The 26,324-nt window shown below is 35.2% G+C and overlaps 1 protein-coding gene across 1 annotated transcript in view; it reads left to right on the forward strand.

Moving 5' to 3' along the window:
* Positions 1 to 26,324, forward strand: part of MFSD14B (major facilitator superfamily domain containing 14B) — a 90,232-nt gene that overhangs the window by 51,068 nt on the left and 12,840 nt on the right. Inside the window, exons 4-8 of the mRNA XM_001369774.5 lie at positions 6,267 to 6,394; positions 8,219 to 8,333; positions 17,542 to 17,760; positions 18,559 to 18,672; positions 22,661 to 22,732. Coding sequence (XP_001369811.2) covers positions 6,267 to 6,394; positions 8,219 to 8,333; positions 17,542 to 17,760; positions 18,559 to 18,672; positions 22,661 to 22,732 — 648 coding nt within the window. The remainder of the gene's footprint in view (positions 1 to 6,266; positions 6,395 to 8,218; positions 8,334 to 17,541; positions 17,761 to 18,558; positions 18,673 to 22,660; positions 22,733 to 26,324) is intronic.

Raw genomic sequence — 26,324 nt, forward strand, 5'->3', positions numbered from 1 at the left:
TGCTATAGTGAGTTACCTTCCTTGCTCTCAAGCTTGGGCTACAAAGTTTTAGGCTTAGCAAAGTGTCCCCACCCCACCCCACCCCACCCCCCTTTAAAAAAATTGTTCAGTCATTTTAATGACAGACATGTAGTTTATTAGTAGCATCGAGTCACATAAAAACAAAACCAAATGATCAAATACCCATCCAGTCTGGGACAGTTTCTGAGAAAAGAGTCAGATTTAAACTCTTGGAAAAATAGGCAGAAGAAAAGGAGCTGTTGCCTGGACTTAATTCTCACCCACCAGTTTAGCTTGGTTTGCATCCACCCCGGCATCCATGTTTCCTTTTTGCTTTCTTGTCTGTGGAGACCCGCCTTTGTCTTACTCTTGCCTTCTCTAACTGGTGTCCCTACATTTGGGTGGGATGTCCTTTCTTCAAGGCCACAAGAACTCCAAAACAAACTGTCCCGAATCATTTTTGAACAATCTAGCACCAAGATTTTCAGTCTTCCCATGAAAGTTCTAAAGTTTTTGTCATCCTAAATCTCAGCCAACTGGTATTCACAATCTTTTTGATAACTGCTCAGTCTGTTTCCTCTTATGTAAGGTTCTGGAGTATGAGAGCTTTCTTCCCCTCTGTGATTTTTCTCTCCCAAGGATTTATCTGCCTTCCTGCTGAGACACATTTCCTCTCCTGACAAGTTATGATATACTAGTTGCCTACTTCTTTTCTGAGGATTATTTAAATAAATGAAACCAAATTGTATAGGCTTGTTAGGAAATATTGACTTCTAATAAATTTATATCTAGTAGAAATCTTTATAGTGCTTATAACCATCTTTACAAAAATTGGACATCAATCTCTTGGTCAGGAAAATTATTTCATTATATTGACTTAAGAGTGCCTTTTCTAAGCACGAAAAATTGAGGTCTTTTGGTGGTTGTTCTAAGTTTCTTTTCTTCCCCTAGATTATAGATTGGCTTAATATGATGTGAGAAAAATAAATTTTCCTAAGAGGAAGATTTTTCAGTTTAATTTGAGAAATGAAAATGAAAGTTTTGCAGTAAAATACTGTAATGTGTAGCAAAAATTCCCATTTAAAAAGAGTTTAGATTTCAGTTGCTGTTTGACAGTTCATGGCCTAATGACTTGATGTGAGGAACTCAGAGGGTATGGTTTGTTTCTCTTTCTAGAAAAATGAAACGAGCAAATAGTGATTAACATTTTTTTCCTATTCCTCAGAGCACTGCTCCTCTTTCAAATTCATTCATAAAATTCGTATTAGTGTGGGAAGAAAGAATAAACAGAATGGAAAAGCATTTATTAAGCTCCACGAACAAAGCATCCTTCTAAGCACATGCAAGGATAAGAATAGAAAATTGAGACCACCTCTCTTGTCAAGGAGCTCACTTTCTAATTGAGGGAGATAGCATGCTGATATTTATGACCAGAATATGTATTGTCCAATCACTTCCTCTCTCTCCTTTTTCCCTGGTAGTCCTTTGAGACACATTGAGCTCAGTGATCTCTAACTGTGAGATGGTGTTAGAGGCCATGTTGCTTAGTAGGCTGACCGTCTTTCCAGGCTAAGCATCTTTTATATGTCTTAGTTTTGGGACTAAATGATAATTCCTGCTCTAAGAATTCCTTAGGAAAATTCCTTCTCTTTGTTAGAAATCCCTTAGGAGTAGCTTGTATTGTTTCATACGCAGGGATTTTATGGGAATAAAAATTTACATGATACTTTACATGTCTATTCATTGTTTCCAGGGGAGAGAGAACCCAGAATGGAGACGTGATTTTTTTTTCTCAAACTTTGGCAATATTTGGAGTCATATTATTATATATTCTAAGTAGAGACAACTTTTTTTCTGATTATTGTAGTTTGGCCAGTGATCTTTGGAGTGATTTTGATTGAGGTCAGCTTTGTTTCTTTCTCCATGTCTTTGTGTTTCCTGTGTTCTTTTCCTATCTTTCTTTCATCGTAAATAACTCTTAGGCCATTATTACTTTGAAGTCTAACTAGGCTTCTTATTGTCTCTATTCATAGCATTTACCTTGTTCAGTGCATAACTGTTCCACTGTTTGCCTCCTTTTTGCCCTTTTTTTGCTCTGTACACTTTTCCTCCTTTCCCCCAACATATACCTACTTTCTGATTCCACAGTATATTTAAACACATTTTCTTAATGCACATAGTAAACACCAATAAGTGCTTTTTTGACCTTGATTCATATCGAAAGGATTAATGTCCTAGCTTTTGACATATATGGATATCTTTAGATGGCATTTTTACAGGAAATGAACTGCATTTTTTTAGTGTTTTTTTTTTTCCAGTAAATCCTTCCCCCAATACATGTAGAGACAATTTTTTAACATTGAGTTTCAAATTCTCTTCTTCCTTCCCTTCTGTCCATCTTCCCTGAGATGGCAAGTGACTTGATATATTATACACGTTTTCTTGTAATACATATTTCTGTATTCATCATGATGTGGAAGATGACATGTATCACTAAAAAACAAAAACCTCATGAAAAAAATAGTGAAACATTGTATGCTTTGATCTGCATTTAGATTCTATCCATCAGTAGATAGCTGTTTTCATTGAATCTTCATATACTTTGAAAATTGAAAAAGATGTAGTTAGTTTCACAATAAACTTTAATGTTTTGTTCAATCAAAAAATATGAAGAAGATCTGGAATTATTTTTTTAATTTAAAAAATTGTTGTTACCTTAAAGATCTTGAATTGTAGGGCTAATAGCACAAAATAGTTACTTTTGGATAATTCCACTTTGCAAAGAAGAATTATTTCTTTAAAAAATATTGATTTGGCTTCACCACAGTTTTTTTTTTAAATTAATTAGTTAATTTATTTATTTTAATTTTTTTAATTTTTATTTGGTCATTTCCAAACACTATTAATTGGAAACAAAGATCATTTTCTTTTCTTCCCTCCCCCCTCCCACCACCTCTCCCATAGCCCAGGTGCAATTCCACTGGGTATCACATGCGTTCTTGATTCAAACCCATTTCCCTGTTGTTGGTATTTGCATTAGAGTGTTCATTTAGAGTCTCTCTTCAGTCATATCCCCTCCAACCCTGAAGTCAAGCAGTTGCTTTTCATCGGTGTTTTTACTCCCACGGTTGATCCTCTGCTTGTTTCACCACAGTTTCTTCCCTGTCCCTACCCCTCGCATGCTTTTGAGTTGACTTTGAAGGAAGTGAGAGAAGTAGGAGAGGGAACTAATTTCTTCACAAAAATCAGGTAGATAAAAATCATAGTCATGCATTAATATCCTCTTTTTCATAACACTTATTTTACCATTGAGGAAGCCTAGACCCAGAGAATTTGAGTTGATAAATTTGTTCAAGGGTTATATAGCTAAGTAGTAGTACAGCCACAATGTAGTTCAGGTTTTCTGAACTAAATTATACTTCCTTCCATTGCATTATGCTTTTTTTCTCCTCATGTGAGATTAAGGTATGTATGAGAGAGAACTCTTGGCAAAAAAGTGAGAATTTCAGGAGAATTAACTTCTGCAAATAGTCTAATGTCTGGACTGTATTACAGCACTTTATTTCTTGTTTAGTAGGAGGAACACTGGATCTGAAGTCCAGTTCTGTTGTTTTACTTAGTTGTAAAATATTGGACAAATTACCTCTGTGAGTCTTGGTTCCCTTATCTGCCTATCAAGGTTCTTGAACTAAACACTCATTTTGGATGTCTCTGAATCTGTTTTTTGTCTAGGAGTTAATTTTAAAAATGTATTCTCAACCTGACAAACACCAGATAAAATGAGTGTTTCCATATACACATATACAGAAAGAAGGACTGTAAGGTAGCTCTTGATTCTCTCCCTTATGTAAAGATTAAAATTTTAGGGGAGACTGAGGCAGGTAGAAATTAAAGGTTAAAGATTTAAAGAAATACAAAATAAGAAGCACGTGTCTAGGCCTAGGGGCCTAGACAACCTCACCTACATTATGAAAAGAGACACGTCTCCTTGCAAGTGGAAACAGGGAAGAAAAAGAGCCTGCCGTGGGCGGAGACCCTCTAAATAATGATTTTGCTCTCAGGTGAGAGCCCAGGTGAGAATTCAGTGAGATTACAAAGCATTCTGGGGAAGTGGAGCAAGGGCTTTTGGGGATTAAAGCCCTGGATTCAAGTCTATTTTTACATTTATGCTTCCAAAAACAAATTCATCATAACTTATTACCTTGTTTGTTTGTGATTTCGTCTGGCCTTTCTAATCTTCTCTTCTTATTTGGCAGGTGGGTAGGTAGGAAAATATGATCCCCTTTCCATTCTTCCTTCTTCCTTTTCTATTATTATCTCTTTGAAAAATTAACAAAACCCATGTAACAAACATTTCACAGTCAAGTAAAGCAAATTCCTACATTGTCCACATCCAAAAAACATGTCTGTTAATAGTGAATAGCACACTTTGTTATTAGTACTTTGGAATTCTGACTGGCTTTTTATTTTTAAAGTTTTTCAAAGTTGATTTTCATCTTAAAATATAAAATATTTAATGGCCTCGCTGTTTTTTTTAAACCATATTCTACTTATTCTTTTTCCATGACCTCAATCTTTTTATTGGTACTACTTAGTAGAGACTCTTAGTATTGCCCTGTACTTCTGCAGTAACCCTCTGAAGGTCTTGCCACCTCCATTCTTTTCCTTCTTTAAGCTATTCTTTGAATCATTGCAAGAATAAATAGAATAGTTTTATTTTTAAAAACGTTGATACCTTTTTTCTCTTTTTACATAAGTCCCTTCCCAGTGGACCTTCTTCCTATAGTGACTTCTTTGTAACAAAAACAAAAGTATAGTTAGGTACAATACAATAGATACATTATAGTTCAAAGTTATCAAGCTCCTGTGATACTCCAGGGACTGTACTAAGTGCTGGAGTTATAAAGGGGGGTGGTGGTGGTGGTGGAAAACAGTTCCTGCCTTCAGGGGACTTCTAATGGAAAAACAATACATAAAAGTTGCTGAAGAAGGTAGGCAGAGAGGAAGAGAGGAATTAAAGATGGTTGAGTTGAACCAAGCAGTGAAACTGGTGGAAAACCAAACAAAAACCTTGACCATGTCTGACAGCGTAGATTTCATTCTTTGCCTTTAGTTCCCACATTGCTCTTTTGGGAGGAGACATTTCACCATCAGCCTACTGAAGTCAAGATTCATAACTGCTTTGGTCAGTTATGATGTTTTTTTTTCTATTTACATTATTGTGGTTTTTGTTTACTTCTTCATCATTTTATACACCTTTTCTAGTTTCTTGGAATTTCATTGTAATTATTATTTCTTAAATTGCAGTCATATGCTAGTCCATTCATTTACTACAGTTTTTTTTAACTTATTCACTAGTTCATGGTTATTTCCCTTTCTCCTCATTCTTTGCTTCCTCAGAAAGTGTAAAAGTATTTTTTTATAAAAAGCTCTTACCTTCCATTTTGGAATCAGTGCTGAGTATTGGTTCCAAGGCAGAAGAGTGACTAGAGCTAGGCAGTTGGGGATAAATGACTTGCCCAGAGTCATACAGCTAGTATCTCAGGCCAGATTTGGACCCAGGACCTACCATCTTCAGGTCTGGCTCTCTCTATCCATTGTAGCTGATCTTCTTTTCCATTATAGCTATTGAATTCTTAGCCTTTAATATCCAACTCCAATGCCAGAGCTTATATTAAAAAAGCCTCCTTCTCTGAACCCTTGATGATAAAGATCTTTTCTCTTAAATTTTGCTTAATAGGTTTTTGATTCTTTTCTGTGTACTTTACATACAATATCTTGCATTATGAATATCCACATATAGGTCTTATTTCCCCTACCAGACTATAAGCTCCATCTGGGCAAGAAAGCTGTCTTTCCTAAACTTTGTATCCCCTCTAGGGCACACCAAGGCATTTTCCTAACTGCGTTAATCTAATTGAATGAGTCTTCTTAGGCTTCTCAAAAGTTTGTCAGAAGACAAAACTTGGATGTATCTTAATTAAAGGCCTTTTAATCCGATCAGTTGTACTGCGGATATTATATCTCTCGATCTCTTTGGAAAATTTCTGTATCCCTTTCCTTTCTATTGGTATTTATATAAAACAACTTCTATTGAAGTATGAAGAGAGGTTGAAGGGGGTGTATCTTCAAATGATTTTATGTTAAGGATGCATAAACTTAAAAGTCAAAAGAAATAAAAGAAAATAAATGATTTTAAATGCTATTAGATTCAAAGTACAAAGACTACATATGCATTCATTTTTGTTTCTTTCCTTTATTTTTAGGGACTTTTATCCTTTCTGAGCGCCCCCCTCATAGGCGCTCTGTCTGATGTATGGGGAAGAAAGCCTTTTCTTCTGGTTACAGTTTTCTTCACATGCTTCCCAATTCCGTTAATGAGAATAAGCCCATGGTAAGTGACACTCTTTTCTGAATGGTCCAAATGACTTTGGGTTCTTTGGAGACTGGGCATAATTCAGAGGTGATCATAGATTTAGAATTTTAAAGGACTTTGGACACCATCTAGTCCAATCCCTTCATTTGGCAGATGAGGAAACTGAGGCTCACCAAAGTTAAGTAACTTGCCCAATACCACATATTTGTAAAGGTTACAAGGTAAGATATTTCATCCAATTTATGACTGAAGACCTACGCACATTTTTGTATTGTCGGAATCAAATGAGAGACTAACTCTCATTAATAAAATAGTAGTTATTCTATAAATTAATAATAATTTCAATAATAAATGCATAGCTCAGGGCCTGGTTCATAGTAAGCACTATATAAAGATTAGTTGTCATTATTTATTATTGGAAGCAATGTTCATTCACAGGTTATGAGATAGCTGTTTTTAGAGTCTGAATGAATACTTTTAAAATATAAAAAAAATCCCATGACCCTGGTGCTAATTCTATTTTTCAAAAGCCCCTTCCATTATTATAGTTGTTTGCAGCAGATATTCAAATTTTTTCCTTTGTGAAAAGAGAGTCATGCTGAAGAAATGACAGATCATTTGCATAAATCTCATTCCATTATTTAAGTGCTTAAATTGACTTTGTAGCCATAATGTACCATTATTACTTAAAACATTCTCTGAAGCAATCCTCCTAGGCAGATTTTTCCATAAGATGTAACATGGTAACACTTCAGGATTTATTTTAGATAATGTGAAAATTTCAGTGTTAATAGCAAGCTCTGTTCTGAGCTTTTTATTTTAATTTTTTTGTCGTGAATTTCCATTTTTGAGCTAAAGATTTTGTATTTTAATTAAGGACAATCAGAATTATTATGGATGTTTTTGTATGGGAGCAAAGGATTCTTCCCATTTGGCAAGCAAGCAATATGTGCTTTCTAAAACGTTTATCTTTTCTCACCAAAAATATGTAGTTCTGATTCAGGAGGGTTAGCTCTATGATTGCAGCTTATGTGAAGCAGTGATTGAGACATGGAGCCAGGAAAACTTGAGTTCAAATTCAGCTTTAGACATTTACTAGCTTTGGGACCCTGGACAAGTCACTCCCTGAACCTCAGTTCTCTCATCTATAAAATGGGGAAGATAATAATAGCACTTACATCCCAGCGTGATTGTTAGGATACAAGGAGATAGTAATTTGTAAAGCACTTTGCAAATCTTAAGGAAATATATGCATGACAGATATTATTATTACTCCCAATTTATACTTTGAACATGAGGATGACAAATGTGTAGTTAGTTCCTGCCACTTGATTCACTTTTTTCTATTTAATAGAAGCAACATAATAGATACATTTTTCTAATAGGCATTTGGACTTTAATAAATTACTATTTTTTTAAGTTTTTGCTCAGAAAAATGGTTTGGGTCTAAATTGTTCCTTGTGGGAAGAAATAATATGTATTTTAAACTATAATAAGATTGCTAATCACTGTTAATTGTTGATCTTACTTTTAATAACCTTTTTGCAATTTGTCAAGGAAATGATTTCATTTTTATGAGTGAGGAATGTTGATATTTATGTCTTAGAGGGAGAGAATTACAAAGAATTTTATTTCTGTTCACTAAATAATTGAGAAATCATGTTATACTCAATGGAAAAATATTTAGTGAATATTAGATATGGAAACTACAACAACCAAAGACATGACATTTATAAATGCATATCTATTTTCTTTCAGCAATAAAATGACAAATGGGAAGGTTAGGGTTTGCACTGTTTGCAAGGCAGACTTTCTTTTTAATTTAGTTTTTTTTCTTTGTAGGTGGTACTTTGCTATGATTTCTGTCTCTGGAGTTTTTTCAGTCACCTTCTCTGTAATATTTGCATATGTAGCTGATATTACCCAGGAGCATGAGAGAAGTACTGCCTATGGATTGGTAAGATATCAGATGGACCTTTTGCTTTGCAATCATGAAATTGCATTGTAGGTACTACTGAAAAATTTAAAATGACAGTTTTAAATGAAGTCAATATTAACTCTGTTCACTACAAAGGAGATTGTTAAAATGTTAAGAGAACACTTGAATAGCCAGTTAGTGTTATCAGGCTACAACCTAACATTTCTTTATCCATTCTGTTCTAGAGTATATAAAGCTGGTTTGGGGATAGTTCATGACGGAGTTTTTAAAGAAAAGAACTTGGGAACAGCTAGAGAGCTCAGAGGATAGAAAGCCGGGCCTAGAGACAGAAGGTCCTTGGTTAAATTTGACCTCAGACACTTTCTAGCGTGTGACCCTGGGCAAGTCACTTGACCCCCATTGTCTAAAAAAATAAAATAAAAGTATAGTATAGCACTGGAATATTTTTCTTAGCCACAGATGCCAGATTTTAAGAAGAATATTGGTTAGGGTTGAATATGTCATGAGGATCAGTTGAAGGAACCAGAAATGTTTTAGCCTAGAAAAAAAAGGAAGATTTTGTGTGGGGCACATGATGACTATTTGGGATTTGCCTTGATAGACATGACCTTACAGCAAGGGTTCTTAACATTTTTTGTGTACTGGACCCATTTTGTAGTCCGGTGAAGCTTATAACCTCTTCAACAGTGCTTTTAAATCTATAAATTAAGATTAGAAAGGAAATCAGTTGTATTGAAATACAATTATTAAAATATTTTTAAAAGTTCATGGGCTCAGGGTTTGAACATCTAGAAGTAGGAGCAATGGGTGGAAGTTTCAGATAGGTAGATTTACCTTTCCTAACAATTAGAACAGATGAAAAATAGAATGACTGCTCAGGAGATGATCTCTTTTTCTGGGGTTCTTTAAGTAAAAGTTGTATGAGTACTAAATTGAGTATGTTGTAGAAAGTATTCTTTTTTAGGTACTGGATAGATTAGATCATTTCTCAGGGTTGTGAGACTTGTGAACTCTGAAATTTAATGAAGTCAGATAACAAGATCCAAGTCTCAAACTATCATTTTCTAACACCTTACTCAGTATGCCTGAAAATGCCTCAGCATATCTCCTGATAATGATTACAACTTAGATTTTTTTTAAAATTTATAAAGAATGCTAGTATAGTGAGAAATGTTGGTTGTGCTGCCTTTCATGCTCTAGTAGTTATATATCACAAAAAACCTTATTTTTATGCATAAACAGCTTTTAAAATCACAAGCACTGATTTCTCAGTAAGCAAAATACTTTTGTCATTAATTCAAAGAATGAATTATTGCACCCTAGGACTTTATTGGGTGTTTTGGGAGTCACTGACTCTGAGATCTTGATTAATAACTTGACCTTTTTGTGCTTTTGTTTCTGGTACTATAAATGGTAATAGGAAGGCTTACTACCTGGGTATTCTGCTGGGGAATGTGGGGATTGAAAGGTCATTTGTCCTTTACTTTATTGAGATGGAGTAATGAATACTTGCCTAAAGTTTTTTAGGAGCATCATGAGTCCTGTTAAATAAAGGCATATGAAATATGAAGGCTCCCCAAATGGCCATTATTCTGCCAGGCATTTGCCTTGTAGAAAGTGTATTATTGCAGCATCAGGGAATTGGGTATCCAGTCCATAAAGTCGACTGTTAATGTACCATGTTGAGAAACATAGGCTTTGTAAACTAATCCTCTCTAGATTCTTTTCGACCAGATAAGAGGAATGTCAGGACCTTGTGATTGTTGGGATAGTTATGCTTAATCAGCCTAAACCAACTAAAGTTGTATTAATCAAAAAGATTCACATTTATTAAAGAGGGAATTTATATATATATATATATATATATATATATATATATATATATGTATAGCTAAACTTTTTACATCCTCATACTATTTCTTTTTGAGATTTGGTACATTTTATGACCTATCCAAACAGGTGAGGGAAGTATATAGAAAGGAATATATGCTTGTACTTTTTAATACCTCACATAGATTATGATATCAGTCATGTGGAAGAAAGCTGTCAACCCAGAAGTAATTGGGAAAAGAACTTAAGAGGAAAATACTTTTGGCAAAGCCCGGGAAAGCAAGTTAAGTAGTGGAAGCCCAGAGAGCAATTTAGAATTTTTAGTAAACTTAAGTGTGATTATTTAGTTTTTCCTTGGATTATCTCAGGATAGGATATTAGAAAGGGTAGAGAGTGCCTAGATACTAAAATATTGATAGAGAAAATGTAGTGTAGAGGCAAATAGTCCTATTTGCCATATAGTCTTAAAAAGCAACCATTACAGATGTGATCCAATAATTGTTGTTAATAATAAAGACTGAGTTCATGGGAAAGCAGGCAAAAATGGGAAGAGGGGAAAATGAGGTTTAAGAGAGAGATTTGGGTTGGGAAGGAATAGACACAAGCAAAAGAAATGTTACCTTTGGGAGGTAGATCATAAAGTAATGGTGAAAAAGGAGTAAAGAAGGTGTCAGAATCAATTTTATGACTAGATGAAGAGAAGGGCAGTCATATGGGAGCATATACCAAGTATAGATCACTTCACCTTTTTGTTTTATTATCTTTGCACAGAGAGAGATGGGAGTTGAAGAGAAAAAAGTTTGAGGATATGATGGAGACAAATACACTTAACATAGCTGAATGTAGATAAGATGCACTCACCCATAAAAGAGAAGAAGATAGTAGAATGGGTTAAAAGACAGAATCTCAATATATATATATATATATATTTTTTTTTTTTTTTACCAAAAACATACTTGTAGTACAAAGATTTACACAGTTAAGTAGGGACTGGAGAAGAATTTTTTTCTAAGACTAGCTCAAAACAGGGATAGTAGTACAATCTTTTAGACAAAGACAACAATAAAAAAAGATGGTTAAAAAGGTAAGCAAGGAAAATATATCATGCTTAAAGGCATCATAGAAAATAGTATTAGTATTTCATATATATCTAGATATCCACTTGAAGGATTTGCAGAGAGAAACAAAACTTACAATATAGTTGAGGACTGACCTTAGTGTGCCCCTTTGAAGAACTAGAGAAAAATAACAAGAAAGACATAGGAAAGAAGTTAAGAATCTTAATAGAATTTTATAAAAAGATTAGATTTCTTATAATTACTTAATGGGAATAGAAAGGAATGTACATATTTCCTACTGCATATGGCATCATTATAAAAATTGACTATGCTAAGGCATAAAAAAACCTTTTAAACAAATAGAGAAAAGCAGAAATATTAAGAAAATCCTTTATTCCTCCCACAAAACTATAAAAATTTACTCAATAAAAGTTGTTTAATAAAAGGATTCAAACTTGAATGTGGACTTAATCCTAAAGAAGGTAGATCAAAGTACAGATTCATAAAAAAATTACAAAATGAAACAACTTCCAGAACTTTGAAGATGCAGGCAATATAGCCCTTAGGGAAAATTTTATATCTCTGAACCCTTTCATCAAGAAAGGAAAAGACTGATCCCTGAATTAGACAAGTAGCTTAAACCGTGGCACCACCTCCCACCCCCAGTCCCCTCAACAAATTAGAAAGGCAATATTCAGAAAAACCCAAATGAAGAAAACAAAATTGAAAAAATTGCCAATTAAACATGGCCAAAATTGGTTGTTTTTTGGGGGGAGGCCTAGGGGAGAAATAAAAGAAAATAGATAAACTGTTAGTTATCTGATTTTTTTAAAAAGGAAAATTAGCATTAAAAATTTTAAAGGAGTATTCATAGGAAATGAAAAAGAAACTAAAGGAAATTATTAGAAACTATTTATATACCAAGAAATATGATAAATGAAATGAATCACTATTTGCAAGAATATCAAATACCAACATTAACAGAACAAGAAAGAGATTTTAAATTAGGACAGTTTTAGAGAAAGATATTGATTAAACCATAAATGAAAATGGGAAAAAACCCTTGTGCAGATGGATTTACAAGTGTATTTTATCAAATCATTAAAGAATAATTAATTCTAATATTATATAAATTGTAAAAATAGGGGAAAAAATCTTGTCATCAGATTCCTCCTATGAAACTGATAAGGACTAGATATTTAAACCGTGGAGAGAGAAAGCATAAATGGAGAACAGTAAACCTCTATAATGAATAAAGATATTAGGAAAAGAGATTACAATAACATATTAAAAAGATTATACACTTGTGACTAGAATAGATTTTATTTTTACCAAGAATGTAGGATTGATTCAGTATTAAAAAAATAACATAAAAATGATTAATAACAAAAGCAATTAAAATCCTATGATTACATCAGTAAATTAAAAAAAAACACTTTGAGATATAGCACATCAACTTTATGTTTTAAAAAATTAGAAAGCATAAGAATAAATGGGATTTTTTGTTACTATGGTAATTTTGAAAACTAATAGGTTAATATGGTAATAGTTAAAATTAAGAGTGGCATCATCTTTAGTAGAGGAATCCTAAAGTTCTTTTCATTAAAATTTGAGGTGGGATCTTATTTTTAATATTATCAAACAATGTCACTGCTATTTAATTTAGTTTTAGAATATATAGCCATAGGAATAATATATAGGAAAAAATGGAAATGTTAAGCTTTGGCAGAGAGGAAACATTTACTTCTTGCAGATGAAATGATAATCTACTTTGAGAATCCTACTGATTTAACTAAAAATTAGTTGAAGGAATAATTTTAGGAGAATAACAGGATATAAAAGAAATTCACATAAACAATCAGCCTTTCTGTGTATTAGCAACAAACCTATCAGGAAGCTATAGGAAAAGAAATTCCATTCAAGATATCTTCAGAATATATGAACTATTGGTAGTCCACCTTCCAACATATGTATAAAAATTATAAGTGCCGCTATATGTATGTATATAGTAAAAAAGGTATAAGACATATGCAGGATCACCAGCTCGTTAGAAGCCAGGAAGAAATGACGTGATTTCTGATACTCAGTTTCTTTCATGTGTGCTATGAAATTTTAAAGAGAACTTTATTTTACTGAATTCTTTTGTTAAAATATTCCAGTGGGCATTTCTCAGAAGGACCTGCTTGAATTTGAAGTGGTCAAATTTGAAATCACTTTTGTGTATGCATAAATTGGATTTCAAAATGTGAATTTCAGTTGACCTGTACTCATTACAGAAGTTACCTTCTCAGTGAAGATGATTCGAGGGTACAGTGTTATTACAGTAGTGAGACTAGTTACATTGACAGCTTGTCATTTACTAATGAATAAGTCTTGCAAAAAGAAAGGAAGGTTTTAAGAGTAACTCAACACTTTCTATCCCTGTTTTTAAAAAAATCTAATAATTAACTCTTTCTTCTCCTTCATGACTCATAGCTCTAGCCTTGTTACCACACTGAAATATTCTAGGTTCTTCATTGTTTTGGTTTTTTTTTTTCATTTTTCTTTTTTCTGAACTGAAGTATGGAATCTTATGAACTCCAGGAGGTCAGGCCGCTGGGAAAAATCAATAAAAATAAAGGGAAGTCAAGTGCATATATCTGAGGAAATACCTAGGGGGGAGCTATGGTAGATGGAATGCTGCACTTAGAATTAGGAGGCCTGAGTTAGAATCCCACTTTAGACACATTTTCTCATCTGTTAAAATGGAGATGATAATAGTACCTGCCTTCCAAGGTTGTTGTGAGGGTTGAATTAGATGAAAACAAATCTCTCTCTCTCTCTCTCTCTCTCTCTCTCTCTCTCTCTCTCTCTCTCACACACACACACACACACACACACACAATTATATGTGTGTATATAAACAAAAAAACTTACAAACCATGAAGTTACATAAAAATATAAGCTCTTTGTATTTCTTTAAATGGCCTCATACACAAGAACTCAGCTCCTTTTTTATACTTTTTGAAATTTGGATGTCAGTCATAGAATCACGAAGTTTTGAACTGTTATTTTAATGATTTATAACTTGCTAGAAAAAAAAAAATCTGTCCAGTAGCTGTGCTGGGAAAGTAGACTTGGTTATATTTCTTTCTGTTCATATCAAAACAGATTCGCAGGTATTTTTTTTTCTTTCCATGCAACATTAAATATGCTCTTTGTATCCTAAATTTAAGTGTTTTATAGTTATTGGAATAAAAGATCTCAATTTCAACAACAATTAACATCTGCCAGTGAAGGTTTTTGTGCTGGCTCATGAGAAGGGACATTGACTTTAAAGTACTATGACTTAATCCTTGTCTGTTCATGTGTATTCATTCAGTTCTCTGCCTCAGTAGTTTTCATTTGTAAAATAGGCTGCTATCTGGCACTTAGCACAGTGTCTCAGTCATTGAATGAATGCTTGGTGACTTGTTATAGTACTTTCCCATCTTATAGGCTATTATAAAGATAAAAAAGATAATGGGAAGGAAATGCTTTGAAAAAATATAGAATCCGAATTTTAGAACTAGAAAGGACTTCAGAATCAACTTGCATGACAATGCTTTCATTTAAAATTTTTTTACCCTTTAATAGTGTTGTTGATACTCCTTGTTTTGATATCGCAGATACTTCCAAAATCCAGCATCCCCAGAGACTGATAGCCTAGGTCACATTCCACTTTTGTAGTTCACTTGTTAACAGAAAGGAAGGATAGAATCCTGGATCTTGAATTAGGAAGACCTGAATTCAGCTCTACTCTCAGATGTTCACTAGCTTTGGGACCGGGACCCTGGGCAAATCACTTAACTTCTATTTACTGAACTGAGTTCACTTAACTGTGAAATGGGGATAATAATAGCACCACCTCCCAAGGTTGTTGTGAGGATCAACTGAGATAATATTTGTAAAGTGCTTAGTACAATGCTTTGCACATAGAATGTGCCTAATAAAATCTTGTTTTCTTCCTTCCCTTTAACTTTTAATAGTGTGATAACAGCATTTTTATTTGATTCAGATTTTGTTGCTTCTCATCATTGAATTCAATGTTGTAGTCATTGTATATGTTCTTTTAGCTCTTTTTTTTTTATGACTTGATGTTCCCACATTTTTCTAGATTCTTTTAATCTTTGCCTGGGGCTTCTTGGGGTATTCTATTTATATTTCACATTTTGTTCATCCACTCCCTCAATTTTTGACCATATATTTTATTGTCCTTTTTCATTACACAGTCATCCCAGGACTTTTGGTTTTACTATCATCAATATGCATTAGTGTTTATTTTCCTATAGTCTCACTATTATTTTTTTTATCTATTATCTATTATCTTTTTTTATGACCATTTTTGCCTATTTGATCAATATAAAGTGGAACCTCAGTTTTGTAGCAAGTATCTCTGATAAAGGTCTCATTTCCAAGAAATATAGGGAACTGGTTCATTTATTAGACTATATATATTCCCACTTTCATAATTTCTTATAGAACAATAACATTCGTAGTTATTATTCAACTATTTTCTAATTGATGATCAGCCCATTAAGTTAACAATTTGTTGCCCTTACAAAAAAAAGATGTTAAAAATATTTTTCAACAAAAAGTTTTTTTTTTTCAATCTCTTTGGGTTACAATACCAGTATTAGTATTGCTGGGCTAAAGAATATGAACAATTTAGTAAGTTTTGGGGCAGAGTTTCAATTGTTTTTTAGAATGACTGAACCAATTCGTAGTTCTATCATCATCAACATGCAGCACTGTTTATTTTCCCACTGTCCAATTATAATTTGTCATTTTCATTTTTTTGGTCATCTTTGCCTATTTGATCAGTGTGAAGTAGAGCATTAGAGTTGTTTTAATTTTCTTTTCTCTATTTATTAGTGATTAGATTTAAAAAAATATACATACTCAACTATTGATAGCTATTGATAGCTTGGATTTCTTCCTCCAAAGCTGCCTTTTCATATCCTTTGACCATTTATTTCTTGGGAAATGGCTCTTATTCTTATTCAAGTCAGTACCTTATACCTCTAGGAAATGACATCTTTGTAAGAGAAACTTATTGCAAAGATTTTTTTCCCTCAGTTAAATTTCTCTTCTCATATTAGCCATATTAGAGTTATGGAGACACTTCTTCATTTTATGTAATCAAATTCTCCAGATTACATTCTGTGATCTTATTTCTTGTTTGGTCATGAACATTTCCTTTACCCATCACTCCAAAAGGTAATTTCTTCTTTCTCCTCCTTTTCCCCCACTGATTTGCTTGTGGTGCCACCTTTTTATATCTGAGTCAGGAGTCTACTTGAAGCTTCCTTTGATGGTGTGAGGCTCACTTCACAGTTTTGATTCTATGTCCTGGCTTCTATTTGTCCCGTTGTTTTTCTGTTACTCATTTCCTGGCAACACTGAATTCTGGGTCACCACTATCATCTGCCTTTTCTACTGCTATCATTATCCTTTTTTCTTACTTTTATTCTCTTTAATTTATGTTTTATTCTCTTTATTTTGTTGTTTTGTTTTCTTTTTTATTTATTCTATTTTGACATTAAACATTTTTATCCCCCAGTCAGGAAAAACCTGTCTTTTCTCTTTCCTCATAGCATCACACAAATATGTTTACTTTTTTCTATTCACACTAGTTTTAGTTTAGGCCATCACCTCCTGATCCCTGATTGTTAACTGTGTGAGTTAACTGGCATTCTGTTGGAAGAGATAATGCGAGTATAAGTTTATACATTACTTTGGGGGAGAAGGCTCTAGCTTCTGGAAAATCAGAGAAGGCTTCATGTCATGTTGCTACCTGAGCCAGATCTTGAAAGGATTTTGAGCCACAGAAGAAAGGAGAGAGTGCATTCTAAAGCGTGGAGGGTATCCTCATTGAAATATTCTAGATATTGCTTGTTGTGTTTATTTTTTATTAATGTTTATTTGTAAATAGAGCAAGATTCCTAACCTTTTACTTGTAGCATGCAGTTCTTCATGGTGTTTCCTATTAGTATTGTTAGAATATTTTCTGAACAAGTAGATATGGTCTGAATCCATCTCTACCTCTAAGTACTAGATTGCAGGCAGCATCTCAGATCACAGCCTAGGTTAGCCCTATGCACCTTGTTTGCATGCCCAAGCCCTTGATATCTTCCATTTTCTTTAATTTCATTTCTGAGAGTTCCAAAGGGTTAGTAATCTGGTTAAACTCAGAGGTCACTCTTTGCCAAAATTATAATGGAAGTTCTCATTTAAAAAATAGCCAAGTAATAGTATGGAGTGTTGCTATTTGAAAAAATTTAGGAAGTCACTGAATTCTTGTATACTTTCTCTTGCAGGTATCTGCCACATTTGCAGCAAGTTTGGTAACCAGTCCTGCTATTGGAGCTTATCTATCTGCCAGCTATGGAGATAACCTTGTTGTGCTTGTGGCCACTGTTGTGGCTCTCTTGGATATCTGCTTCATCTTGTTGGCTGTCCCAGAATCTCTCTCTGAAAAAATGAGGCCTGCTTCTTGGGGACCTTCGATTTCATGGGAGCAAGCAGACCCTTTTGCGGTAAAACTCAGTCAAGAAATAGTATATGCTCAATTTCTGTAATTTCCACCTCAGCCACATGAATCAAAATAATTTCTATAGCCAGGACTCATGCCATTTGATCTTGGATATCTCTCCCCTGGAAGTAGGGGATAAGTTATTGACAGTCAATGATTATGTGACCCTGCTAGAATATACTAGGTTAAGGCTTAATCAACACAGGATTTGAACTTTGCTTTGGTGATTTAAATGGCCTCAAGGATTGGGAGAAAGCAGAGAAAGAGTGTCACCAGTGGCACGCACGCCTTAGAGCGGTGGGAGCTTTCTTATTGGCATGGTTCCTTTGTCCTTTGCCTTACATACAGTGACTGACAAGGGAATTTGTGATTCTGGTTATTGCTTTTAACTGATAAAAGAAGGAATTATTTTTTATTTTTTTATAGTCTCCAAACGTATTTGCCTTTTCAGAATCTATTAATTGATTTTCAGCATGGAACCCAATAATAATATTAAACAGATAGCAAGTGGAGTATTTTAAGTCTTTGAGGGGCCCAAAACAAATTTTATTTCCAAAATTTTGAATCATTACAATTATTTTTCTGACAAAAAAGCTGTAGTGTAATAATCATTAAGGTGCATTATTCCATGAATTTCTTTTTGTAACATAGCCAACTCTAAATTTGTCTGTTTTTATTATTTTTATCAGATATTCTTTAAGGGATCATAGCATGGGTGCTAATAGCCTTGAACATTGAGGAGTATCAATTACATGGACATTAACTATATTTACATATGTATTTCTTTTTTTCTCCTCCTCAGTCTCTGAAGAAAGTGGGAAAAGATTCTACAGTCTTGCTGATCTGTATCACAGTGTTTCTGTCATACCTTCCTGAAGCTGGGCAGTATTCTAGCTTTTTCCTCTATCTAAGACAGGTAGGTAGCTTTTGAACACTTTGAGTTGTATATCCAAGTGCATTTAGGGCCTCATTGGGCCCATCAGTGTTCAGTGATTCCCTTTCCCTCTTCCAGGTAAGAGTATCTTGAAAGAGGCAGAACACCAAACTGTCATCCAGTCATATCTGCCCAGCCATAGCACACCAGTGTCCTGTTCACCATCTTCTCCTTGGTCATACAGTTCCACTTGTTAGAGTTAAATTAATACTCCTACCCAGTTATTAAATATATAGTTTATTATTAGAGAGGGTAGATAAGACTAAAGCTAATTCTTGCTGTCTTACTCTTGAGATCTCAAACCACATGTGCTTATCCTTCATTAAGTTCTTCCTCTACCTGCTTACCTTCCTGCTCTCTCCCCACGATCCTTCAAAAGCCCTGAAGAGATCTGCCCCCTCCCTTTTATTGGCTTACAGCCTATAATGGATGCAAACCTGGTGTATCTGTGTTATGTGAGGAATGTGATGGACAGCTCAGGCTACTCAGGAGGGGGAGGGAAGGAACTTCCTTGACACACACTGCTCCACACTTCCCATTGAAGGGTCTTTGATCCCAGGTGTACTACAGTATTTCCTGTCAGTATTCATTGTTTTGATAACCAGCTTTCTAAGACTTAGAAGCTTGCCTTCCTGGCTGATTTGGGCCTACTACTGGCTGCAGCTGGTGTTGCTGCCCTAGGATAATAGCACCGATGAACTGGGGCCCAGGTGGGCAGCTCCTTCTTCTTTCTAGGGTAGTAAGACAACGGGTGGAACAACTTCCCTTTCCCCAGGGGACAGAAGCAGAACTCATCTAATGGTATTTCCGCAAAAAATAGATGTAGGAAATTTCTAATTCTGCTTTCACCAAAAGAAACATTTAGGCATAGGGAACTTGAGAACAAAGGACTTGATTTTCTTTTTAAGGGAAAAGTTATTCCAGCATGAAATAGCCCTTGGTATTATATATAGTGATTAAAGGAAGACTATAACTTGATTTATTATTAAAAAAATTAAATTTATTTATTTAGAATATTTTTCCATAGTTACTTTTATGCTCTTTCCCATTCCAGTTCCCTCCTTCCTCCCAGAGCTGATGAGCAACTCCACTAGGTTATACATCTATCATTGTTCAAAACCTATTTCCATATTATTAATATTTGCAATAGAGTAATCTACAAATTAAAAAAAAAAACCCTTAACTTCTATCTTGGAATCAATACTAAGTATTAGTTCTAAGGCAGAAGAGAGAGGTAAGAGCTTAGCAGTCAGGGTTAAGTGACTTGCCAAAGATCATAGAGCCAGGAAGCATCTGAGGCCAAATTTGATCCCAGGTTCTCCTGACTATTCACTGAGCTACCTTGTTGCCCTCACAACTTATTTTTTAAAAATTATCTGAAGGCTTATCTTCTGGATAAGTTAAATTTCTGTAGAAGTTCATCAAACTTCATAAAGTGACACACAAGGTAGCCGGGGTGATATCATGACTTTAGAGCTTGTTTCAGAAAAATATTTAATTGTTTTCATTGATTATAGCTTCTTCCTCTTCCAGCTCTTTTTCTGGTTCCCTCTTTCTGAGTCTGTTCTGAATCATGATTGTGACTACTAGGCACCCCACCTTTTCCCAGAGTTGCAGCCTATGCTCCTGTACTGTTCTTATTAGATAAGCATTTCAACTTGTTCCCTTGGTGCTCATATCTTGTCAAAGCTCAACTCTTTATTCCTCTCCTCATCCAACTTTTTGATCTTCTCCTTTGATCTCCTCCTCATCTTTCTTCCCAGTGTCTCCATTTTCTGCTCATTTACTGACTTTTTCAGTGTTACTTTTAAATATACCCAATTCTTTCCTATTTTTAAAAACAAAACAAAACCCTTTACTTGATCCTTCCATATCCTCATAACTAGATCCTTGGCTATTCTTTTTGTAGCTAGATTCTTAGGTTAAGCTTTCTATACTCATTGTTTCTATCTCTTCATCTTCTCTATTCTTATTGCCTTATAATCTGGCTTCTGAAAAAAGGTATTTAATATATTTTGTAAATATTAAAATTAATATACAGTACTCAGAGTATTATATTTAATAATACTTATTAAATATTTATCTTGAAGTATAAGGAAGTAAGGCTAGCACAAACCAAGAGCTGCTCTTCCCCTTCTACCATGGAACCAGAGAGACCACATGGGTGGAAAACAGAAACTCAAAATTTCCCCCATACAAGGAGAGACACACTTAAGAAAGGGGAAAGGGGATTGTGGGAAATGTAGTCTAGGGTTCAAGATTCTTAATCCATATGATCCTTTGGGAGACCAGTCTGTCCAATGCATGAAAACATAACTAACTTATAACTTGAACTAGAGGTATATACAAATATTACAGTTTTTAAAGGGAAATTACAATAATTTGAGGATAAGAAGAAAATAAAACAGAAAAGGAACAAAACCAAAAATAAGTGCATTGACAAAAAGCCAATTAGGGGGCAGTCCCCTTTGGCATAAGAGTGTACATTCAAAACAAAAGCATTTCAACCCCTCACCCCCATCCCCACCTCCCCGCAAGTTCAAATTCGCCATATCTCAAAGTTCACTCTGGATCTTCTGATTCAGCATGTGGTCTCTGTTGGCATCTTCATGGTGCCTTCTAGATTCTGGGAGGTAGTCTCTTGTTCTAAATTTGGCTCAAATTCAAGTCAAGGTTCACAGCAATAACATAGTCCCCCCTGTGGAAAATAATAATACAGTTTCCACACTTATCTCCATGCCAATCCCCAGAAAGCACTCTCATCTCCCCTTTGCCCAACTTCCTTCCAGACTCAGCTCTCTTGATACTTCAGCTGTTAGTATGGTGCTTTTTAAATGTGTTTTTATATCTCTCTCACCAGGAGCCTAGAAATCCCTTCTCCTTTCTTGTTAATAATTAGATGGTGGGGGTGAAGAGGGACAAGGGAAGGATTCCTGGAGAATGTGGGATTTGAGATGAGTCTTGGAAGAAAGCCAAAAAAGCCAGTAGGCAAAGAAGAGGGCAGAAAAGTACCCCATTCACTGAAGAGTCAGTGAAGGGGCCAGGATATTACTAAGTAGTGCTGGATTGTAGAGCATATGGAGGAAATTAAAGTTTCCACATTGTTCCATAAGGGCTTTAAATGCTAGAGGATTTTATATCACATACCATAATCTTTTCACCTTCTCTCATTTAGCAGCACCATAAGTGTGAGGTTAAGACTGGGCATTTGGTGTTGGATCATTCATTTTAACTTGCCTTATGATGAGTGAAGACAACTTTCCTTCCCTTTAAGTCCCCTAAACTCTTGCTTTCCTTTTCTATGGTAGAATAATTCCAAATTTACTTAAAAATCTTTTAAAATTTTTATTTCATAAAATATATCCCAATTACATTGAAAAAGAAAATTTTAAATATTCATTTTTAAAAAATGTTAAATGCTAAATTCTTTCTTCCTCCTACTCCTCACATAATTTACTTTTTAATAATATTACGTTTTTTTTTTCCTTGTTTGTGGCAGCAGAATGGTAAATCTCCAGCCAGAACAATTTTCAGGGATATTTAAAATCTTGATTTCATGATGTTTCTTGAAAAGGTATTAGGGGATTTGTTTGGTAAATGCTTTAGTTAAATCAGGTAGATAGTTTCCATGTCCATTAATAATTTCATATTAGTATAAGAATTATCCTCAGCACACTGCCCCCCCCCCCCCCCCCTTTAAAACAAGAAGCAGGCTTATATCTTTAAAAAAATAATTGAATATTTTTCTTCCCTTAATAGTTTTCATATGTACTTCATTGAACAGTTGTTGAAGTTTAGATTTTCAAATACTATCTCAGAATTTTCTGGCTAGTTATTTAGATGCTGCATTTGTGAACCATATCCCAGCATTGTTTTCTTGTGGAGGAAAAATAATTAGCAATTTTTTTCACTGTTATGATATCAATATTACTAATATAGTCGTTTGTTTTTTTTTTATCAACTTTCCCAGATTATAGGTTTTGGATCAGCTAAAATTGCAGCATTTATTGCCATGGTAGGAATCCTGTCTATTATAGCTCAGGTAAGTGTCAAAATAAACACTTTGAATAGCACATTGAAATTACCATTTAGTTGGAGTACTAAATTGTTCGTCTAGCTTCATAGTGTTTTGCAGACTGTATTTTGTAACTCCTTCAGGATCTTTTCTTTTGAATTTCAGGCAAATTTAATAATAGTTAAGGTCTTGATTCTCCAGATAGTATGAGCATGCAACTTAATTCTAGTACCTATGTTGTGTGTGTACAAAATTTTTCTTGCCAAATAATATTCCTTTTGAAAAAGACTATCGAAGGTCAAAAAGGAAAGAAATGTAAGAGTGAAGTCCCCCAAATTTGAGGAACTGTAGTAAATTGGAGAAGAATATATGTATTATGAGTAATTGGCAAGATACATTTCCCCTTTTCCCATATCGTTAACATGTGACAGTACCATACAAGATCTCTCTCCCTTTTCATGTAATTCACTACTGTCTACTCTGTAGAGGTAGATCTTTTATCAAGGTTTCATGGAAAGGAATACAAACAAGGATCCCACAGGATGAAGAAATAGGGATACTTTATCTGATTAATAATTTGCTCACATCTATTGTATGATGAACACAAAGACTGACTCTAGTCTGACCTGTTGGTCTTTCCCAGAGACATCTCAATCTCAACATATCTGAAATAGAATTCACCTCCCGTCTTCACCACCTCAAAGCCGCCCTCTCTCACGTTTTGCTTTTTTCTTTCAAAGGCTCCGCCATTCTTCAAGCCTCCCAGATTTGTGATGACCAGCATTGTCCTTTACCGTTTTCACTCTCCCTTACTTCCTATCCTCAGTCATTTGCCACGTTCTGCTGTTTCTACGTGCTTCCACCTTAATTCGCCCCATATCTCAGTTGTTACAGTGGTCTCCTAACTGATCTTTCTGCCTCAGTCTCTCCTCAGCCCCATTTTTTCTTCCATATGGCTGCTGCCAAAGTTGTTTTTAATTTAATTTATATTTTATAACTATGTATATTTTAATTTTTGTTGTTTTAATTTTTACATTCTTTAATAACGTTTTATTATTCCTTTACTCAACAAATGCCAGTGACTCTCGGTTGTCTCTCAGATAAAATAGTTGCAGCATGTACTGAGGAAAGGGTGCTGAGGGTAAGCCATAGGACCTGAGGTTTTAGATGTCGATCATCATCAATAATAACAATAAATGTATTTTTGGCAAAGATGGTGACTGGAAAGTTTGGTTCCTCCCTCTCCCACACACACACTAGCAAATGTATCTGCAAGGCCGCCAGAAAGATCGGTGGTCCGGAAGACGAAACTCTAGTAAGACAAGCTCTGCTGTCTAGGTCAAGGCGAGAGAGGAGGTTGGCCAGAAGCCTTCAAAGCTCCCAAAGTGGGATTTTGCCGAGGAGTCCAAACAAAGGAGGCCGAGGCCAGCCTCAAGTCTGTGAGTGCTTTGAGTAGTGCCACCCCAGAAGGCTCAGAGCCCAGCGGACACACGTGGGGCCTCTGAAGGGAGGCCTGCTAGCGAAGTCAGGATGAACTGGTCATGGTGGCCTGAAGCCGGCTTCCAGCGGTCATTGCCCCAGGAGACGGTGCCGCCAGCCTCGGGACTGAGCACAGGGGCTAGCTTGCAGTCTCCAGCCTTTGTTGGGGGTCTGTCAGGACGGGAGCAGGAGACAAGACCAGCTTCTTTTGGGGATTATATGCTGAGACAGAGAAGGGCCAGGACAGAAGGTAGGGATGTGCTAGAATACAGAGCCTCGTCCCCGCCATCCTGTACCAAACTGCCCAGGCCATGACTTCCAGTCTGAAGGGGGGGCAGGCTCAGATCGGTCTTCACACCCTCCGGAAGAAAGGCTCAGGAGTGGGGAGAGGTAGAGCCTTGCTCTCAATCGGCAAGCAGTTGTCAAGGGCTTCCCTGTGGGCCAGGCATTGTACTCAGCCTATTTGGGATGCAGAGAAAGGCAAAAGGCCCCGGCCAGAAACGGGAGCACCTAGAGATGTGAGCAACAGGAGAAGCTATTAAACTTAATGAAGAAATACTGAGTTTAGACAAGTTCAAGTGGTTATTCCAGAAGAAGAAGCTTACACCACAACAATAAAAATAGAACCGTAGCCAAAAAAAGTATTAGTCCACAAGGTAAGTCTGAGTGGCTGAAAGAAATGAAACAAGGGGGCAGCTGGATGGCTCAGTAGATTGAGAGCCAGGCCCAGAATTGCGAGGTCCTCGGTTCAAATTTGGCCTCAGACACTTCCCAGTTGTGTGACCCTGGGCAAGTCACTTAACCTCCATTGCCTAGTCCTGACCACTCTTCTGCCTTAGAACCCATACCCAGTATTGATTCTAAGACAGAAGGTGAGGGTTAAAAAAAAAAGAAATGAAACAAGATTGAAAGAAAAAGAAACAGATTAGAAAGAGCAAAATTAACTTAGAACAGAAGGTAGGAAACCTTATCAAGTAGTGAATTCTCTGAACATCAGAAGGAGGCAAAAGAAAATGATTTCATGAGATAGAAGCATTGGAAGTCAACAGTCAAAGTCAAAAGGTTGAAAATGTTATCTGCTCTCAAAAGCAACTGACCTGGAAAACAGGTTGAAGAGAGACGATTTAACAATCAATTTTCTTTTTTCAAAACTATGACTGAACAAAAACTGGAATCCCATATTTTAAGAAAGCATAAAAGAAAACTGCCAAGATCTGTTAAAATCAGAATTCTCTTCAAAGAAACTCCAACTTTGAAAAACTAAGGGATGACCTAATCAAAATCCAGAGCTTCCAGGTCAAAGAAAAGTAATATTATACATATCTAGAATGGAAAGGAGGAATTAAGATTTAAGATCACAGAAGATGCAGATATTCTGTTGCAGCTATGACAAAGGAGAGAAAATCTTGGAATACCATATTCCAAAAGACAGAATGCTTACAACTAAGAATAATTTACCTTGCAAGCCAGAGTATAATTGTACAGGAAAAAAAGTCTTTAATGGAAGAGGGCTTTGAAGCTTTTTCCTGATGAAAAGACCACAGTTGGGATGAATGTTTGAAATGCAAATACAGGAATCAAAGGTAAATACATTTGGGCACTTGCTAGGGCCTGCCTGATAAAGAACTGCTTCTATGCTAATAAGGGGGGAGAAGAAATGTTTCTCTTCAGAACCCTGCTGTATTCAAGGACCAGAGAAAGCACTAGGGGCTGTAGGTGAGGTTTCATTTGATTAAATTAGGGAAGAGAAAAAGAACAGAAAAGGGAAGGAAATGAGAAAGAAGTGGGAGGAATTTATTATTTCTCATAATTGTGGTACATGAGAATATACAAACTGAAATATCTATATCTCATTCCTGCTAATTCCTATATCCTATAACAAAACATAGAAGAGAGAATGGAGTGAGCACCACACTGAACTTATTGACTTAAAAAGAATACATCCTGTTTAGTTTAATGTTCAGTCTTCTTTCTCTTTTAACAAATATATTAATTCTAGTACCTTTCCTCTCGATGATTTCTTATTTATTCTATGTAAAGCTTGTTAGTACATATTTGTTTGCAGATTGTTTCTCTCATTAGATTATGAGTTCTTTGAGGGCAGGGATTCTTTTGTCTTTCTTTGTTTCTTCAGAACTTA

The sequence above is a fragment of the Monodelphis domestica genome, chromosome 7 (assembly GCF_027887165.1).
Source record: "Monodelphis domestica isolate mMonDom1 chromosome 7, mMonDom1.pri, whole genome shotgun sequence".
Lineage (NCBI taxonomy): Eukaryota > Metazoa > Chordata > Mammalia > Didelphimorphia > Didelphidae > Monodelphis > Monodelphis domestica.